At 25.9% G+C, this 6,288-nt stretch overlaps 1 protein-coding gene across 1 annotated transcript; it reads right to left on the bottom strand.

Annotated features, from left to right (window-relative positions):
- Nucleotides 1-2,485: 2,485 nt before the first annotated feature.
- On the bottom strand, nt 2,486-2,671 carry M406DRAFT_248074 (uncharacterized protein; the record flags this gene model as incomplete). The annotated part of the gene is made up of 1 exon (XM_040916504.1): nt 2,486-2,671. The coding sequence occupies one exon, from the start codon at nt 2,669-2,671 to the stop codon at nt 2,486-2,488; it is 186 nt and encodes a 61-aa protein (XP_040781570.1).
- Between the last annotated feature and the right edge of the window lie 3,617 nt (nt 2,672-6,288).

Below are 6,288 nucleotides of genomic sequence, written 5' to 3'. Positions count from 1 at the left end.
AGTTTGTAAATAAGAAAGAATTTGAGCTGTTTCCCTTTTTATAGCAGGATTTCGTGATTATATAAGCTATATTCTAGCAATCCTGTATTCAATTCTTCCTGAAATAGTTTCTTGAACTTATGATATTCTCGTAGTATGTTTACAAGTATTAATTCTGATTCTTATACTGTTTCTGCTATCTAGAAGAATAATAGATACTGTTAAGCATGCTTCTTTTCATTCGTTGTTTTTGATAATGTTTTTGAGAGCTTTAAGCATTCGCTCCGAGCTGAACTGAGCGCTCAAGAGCCTGGTTTCGAGGTTTTTTCTGTATAATTCCACAATCTATATTCTGAAGCTTTTCCTTATCGCTCCGGAGCGAACCGACTTGCTGAAAGCCTCGCTTCCGTTATTCTGCTAACCTGTTAGCGCTCTAGCACTGTTTGAGTTCGCTTGTTACTAGATCTTTCTCCTTGAACTGCTAGCTCTACTGATTTAAAAATATGTAGGAAGTTGTATAAAGCTTCTTTTTCTAAGTATTCTTTAATTACTAGCTTCAATCCTGCGCTATTAATTATAACTATTTCTCTAGATATAGCTTGTTCTTATAAGAGCTAGCTAGTAATCCAATCGATTCAAGAATTATACTTCTTGAGCTATGAAAGTTCTATAATCAGCTTATGCTATACTATATTTGTAATATTAAAAGAAATCTGAATTGCATATCTCTGAATTAAAACAGATAGATAATCAGTTTTCTTATTGATTACTCCTTGATTGTATGCAACAGATTGTTCTTTTACAGTACTGAAGATATAAGAATGCTTCTTTCATTTCCATTATAGTTATATCTAATTAATAATGTATAGAGATATAAAGTTTCTCTAAGCGCTACTATTCAATAGTACGCTATATTTATATTCTTAAATGTATATATCAAACTTAATATAAGTATAATTCATCTTGAAAGCTCTATATAAGAACTATTCCAGTCTAATCATCTACAGTTCCTTTACAGATAATCCTATTCTTTTGGATTTATCAAGAACTGTTTGTTCTTCTAAGCTTGCTTCGCTGCTTCTCAAGCAAGCTTCTTAGCTTGCTTTTGCCTGTATTATCATTATTCCTGATCTTTCTTCTATTAATGCTAGTTGCAAATCTTATTATTAATGTGAATTGTGCAGAATGTTGTTTTGCATTGCTATTATTCTATCTTTTTATCTATGCATTGCATAGAGCAATTATCTAGTAGCTTGATGTATGTATTATAGTATTGCTTATTGAAAATCTCTCTGAAGCAGAGTTCCTGTTCTTCAATAGTCTGAAGGATTTGTTCTGATTCTCTAATGAGGAACTATTCGTATTGTATCTTGTTTGAGAAATGCATTCTGCAGCTGTAATAAGTGCAGGAGATTCAAGCTAATTCGTAATATAGGTTGTAAAGTGAGTTGATTCAAGAGTTCTTATCTTCTTATGCTTCAATATTCTACAAGGAGATGCAAGTGAAAAGCTTCTCTAGTTCTATTCTATAGACGAGATATTCAACTCATATTATTTCCTTATTCCACTCAATATCAAAGGGAAACCTTTTTGTAAGTTTCTTGAGTTTATTATTTACAAGAGATTTCAGTAAATTGTTAGATTATTCGTTCTAGCTTAATCTTTCTGTTGCCTGAAAAGCATTTTCAGTATTGTTTAGATACTTATACTAATAACTAAGAGAGTATTATTCTTTGTTCATTTCTCTGATTATAGTATCTGGTATAGATAATAGGAAATAGCGAAGAGCATTATTATTAAGCTCTTCCTCCAGCGCTTAAATGCTTCATTCAGTAACATCAGAGCAGTTCGAATCATTGCTGCTCATAGTTATACTAAGCATATACTCTCGCCCTGCTATTGCTATCTGCCTGCAGCGCTGAAGCTTCTAAGAGAACTATTCTGAACCTTTCTTACTCAAGAGATATATTAAGCAGTTATTATTATAGCAGAATATTCAGCTGAGATTTCTGTAATCAATAGAGTTCAATACTTGCTTCAAGAGAGTATTTTTGCTCAGTTGATTAAATTCCTATTATCAAGCAATATTCATCTAGCATTCTTCCTGAACTAATTGCTATTTATTCTTTCAGAATTGATAGCAATTATATGCAATATATTCTTGTTTATTATAATTATAGCAAGTAATGCTATTCCTCTTGCTATACTGCTTGCTAGCAGTATTGAGCTCTATGAAATCAGTATATATAGTACTGCTTTAAGCTGTATTGCTATACTATTCGCTATTCTTATTTTGGAGTTTCTTGCTTATATTAGCTGAAAATCTTTAAATCTAGCTTTCTTTCTTCTTGAACTTCTCTATTCATTATTCATACAAACAGTTATTAATGCAGATAGCTTGATTGAAGAATATTGCAAAGTTCTCTAGCTAATTCTACTTAGAGATTTTATCTTTAACATCATTCTTGAATCTCTTATAATAATATTCTATAAGATTCTTATCTTCTTACAGAAGTTTTGCTGAAAGTTGCTTGAATCTAATTATATAAGCAGAAGCTGATTTGATCTGCTTGAGATTTATAAGCTGCTGAGCTATAGTGTATTCTTCGTTGGAATTATCAAAGGTTTTCTTAAGAGCTTTCTCAAAGCTTTCAAAAGAATTAAACATATTCTTAGTACTCTGAATATGCATATTGGAATTATTCTAGTACTCTAAGTAGTTGCATAGAAAAGGCTTATATTAAATAAGAGCATTCTTCTTAAAGCGAGTTTCTATAAGAATAATCTTCTCAGATTCTATAGTAAACTAGATTATATAATACAAAAAGTATGCTCTGCAGTAAGTAAGAAACTCATATAGCATCTTCTGATTGCTATTATATATAGTAAGCTTGTTCATCTTATATACCTTTTCAGTATTACTGATAATTGCAGAGATGAACTGCGCCTGCTGAATCTGTTAAGCTAGCTAAGCCTGCTAATTAGCAATGATAGCGCTCTGAGTCTGCTATTGTTCGCACAGATCCTGAATATGCTAAGTAAGCTAGTATACCTAGTTAACTAGTTCTTCCTGAGTAAGAGCGTGCAAGAACGAAGAGATTCCTGAAGAAGCTATCGTATTCCGTATTGCTTAAAAGGGTAATACTGAACCGTTTTTGAACAAGAATTATCAAAATGTAATGAGCACTGCAGCAATCCGAAGATTCCTAAGTATACGAAGAGTTTATGCTAATAAGAGCAGTATTAAAGTATTAAGTTCTTAAATACAGAACTGTACAAATCCTAATAAGCAATGCAAGTATTTACTGCTTTTAGAGCTACTCAGTATATCAAACTGAATACTTAGATTAACAACTGAAGAACTATCTAAAGGAAATCTATCTAACAGTAAGGAATATAAACCTTTATATACTTGGTTCTTCAGTCCGGATAAATAGGATTGATGCTAACTCTATCGATTCCCTCATCAACGGGATAGATGTTGACTGTATCTATCTGCTAATAACCCTATCCCTGAGTTATATAATCGATACTTTGTCAGAACGTTGAATCCTTAACACCTGGTTCCTGTTACTCGTAACCTGTTCTGTGACCTGCATGTTGGATGGGTTATAACACAAAGAAATATAAGCTTTATAAACTATTGCATTTCTTACTAGTATTTATAATTATTTAGCAATTTATTAATCTAAATTTTATTATTAAGCTATTTTTCTTATAAGAATCTTTAATTAAAATACAATATAATAATATTCTAGTAGTAGTTTGCAGATTTAGCAAGTATGCTTATTTTCTCTCTTATAAGAAAAGCAATATAGCAGAAGAACTTGTATATACATTTCTCAGAATAATTATTGCTAACTATAGCATGCTAGAAAAAATGATTTCTAATAGAGATAGAAAGTTTAATTCGAAATTTTGAATTTTACTTATAAAACAGCTTAGAATATATTATAGAATATCTATAATATTTTATCTATAAATAGATAAATAAATAAAAAGAATAAACTAACTTATTAAATAATATTTTTAATATTATATTAATTAGAAATAGAATAATTAAATTAATTTATTATCTTTTATATAATTTGCTTATAATAGTACAGATATAAGCATAATAAAGAAATTGCTATTTTTTGCATTCTATAGATATAATCTAATAGCTTATTATAAAGCATTGCTAGAAGCAGATATAGAAGCTGCAAATAAAAGAATTAAGAAAATTAAGAAAATTCAGAAGAAATTTTAATTAGAATTATAATTCATTTAGAAATAAATAATATAATATACAAATTCCAAAAGAATTAAGAAACTAATTCTATAGAAAAGAGATAAAGCTTATTTATTTCAGAAAAATATTAAAATAATTAAGCTTAATAATAAATTTAATTATAAGAAGTTAGAATTATTTAAAATCTTATAATAAATTTCTCTAATTAATTATAAATTAGTATTATCTTATAGAATAAGAATATATTCAGTTTTCTATATCTTATTACTAGAGCTAGTAATATAGAAAATATTAATAAATAATATAATAGAAATAGAAAATAATAAATTAGAATATAAGATTAAAAAGATTCTTAAATATAGAAGTATAAATAATATATAAGAATATTTTATTAAATAGAAAGATTATCTAATAAGCAAGAATTTATAAGAATTATAGAAAAATATTAAAAATACTTAAGAAAAAATAGCTAAATATTAAAAGAAGAAAACTAGCATTTAAAATAATCGCTTTATTCCAAACTAAAACTTAGAAGCTTTAGAAGCTTTATTTTCTAGAAAGCTAGATTAGTTTATTATATTATTTCTTATATTTATAGAATTCTAATTAAATCTCTTTAAAAAGAAATCTATACTAGTAATAGCAAATCTCTTAGCTATTATAAACTATATCTTAGCAGCAATATAAGCTTGCTTAGCTTCAGCTTTCTTAGCTTCTATATAATCCAACTCTTCTATATAAGTAATATTATAATACAGAATATATTTTATTTTCTTAAACTATATTTATTTCTATTAATACAAATAAAGAAGCTTAATCTTCTTTTTCTTAATCTTATTCTCCAATTTTTAATATTAAATAATAATATTGTAAAGCTTTTCAGAAAAAGAATTTATAATATTATACTTAAAGCAATTCAAATAAATATATTTAATATAATAAAAAGAGTTTTTAGAAAATATCTTGCAGAATTCAAGATTATACTTCTTATAATAAGAATAAATAGATATTTTAATAAAACTCTTTAAAAAATAGAAGATTAAAAGATTCTAATCTTAGATATTTTTTAGAATATAAGAAGATTTGCAAATATAAGATTTGTTAATTCTGCTTAATATAATAAATTAGAAAAGTATAATGCATAATACAAAGAAAAGTTAAGAAAACTTATAAAAGATTATTAGAAATAATAATTTATAAGAGAAAGATAATATTATAATTTATCTAGTATATAGATTATAATAAGGAAATAATATAATACTAGAGCTATTCAGAATGAATCTCTTAGAGCAGGAATTGTAGTACTTGCTTATAGAATGAAAAATAGAGCTATGCAACTTAGAATTAGAATTACTAGCGCAATTATATTGATTATAAATATAATTAATATATTCAAGAAATAATTATAAGAAATTAGAATATAGTTAAGCTATTCTATAATAAAGAGCTGAATATATAAGAATATATTTATTATTATTAGATAAATTACTAGAATATAGCTCTTTAGTTGTTAATCTAAGTATTCATTTATTATATACTTGAATAGCTTCAAAAACGAATAAATAGCACTTATACAAATTATTCAGTTACAGTTCTGTATTCAGTAAATTCTATTTTAATACTGCTCTTATTAGTATAAATCTTTTATATACTACAGATCTTCGAATATTGTAGTGCGCTTATTATAATGCTTTATAAATATAATCTAATAACTTATTACAAAGTATTGCTAGAAATAGATGCTGAAGCTGCAGATAAGAGAATTAAGAAAATTAAGAAAGTTTAGAAAGAATTTTAGTTAGAATTACAATTTATTCAGAAATAAATAATATAATATATAAACTCTAAGAGAATTAAGAAACTAATTCTATAGAAAGAAAATAAGATCTATTTACTTCAGAAAAATATTAAAATAACTAAGCTTAATAACAAACTTGATTATAAGAAATTAGAATTATTCAAAATTTTATAATAAATTTTTCTAATTAATTACAAATTAGTATTATCTTATAGAATAAGAATATATTCAGTTTTTCATATCTTATTGCTAAAGCTAATAGTATAAGAAATATTAATAA

This window comes from Cryphonectria parasitica (assembly GCF_011745365.1).
Source record: "Cryphonectria parasitica EP155 unplaced genomic scaffold M406scaffold_1, whole genome shotgun sequence".
Lineage (NCBI taxonomy): Eukaryota > Fungi > Ascomycota > Sordariomycetes > Diaporthales > Cryphonectriaceae > Cryphonectria > Cryphonectria parasitica.
This window is presented reverse-complemented; position numbering and strand designations above follow the sequence as displayed.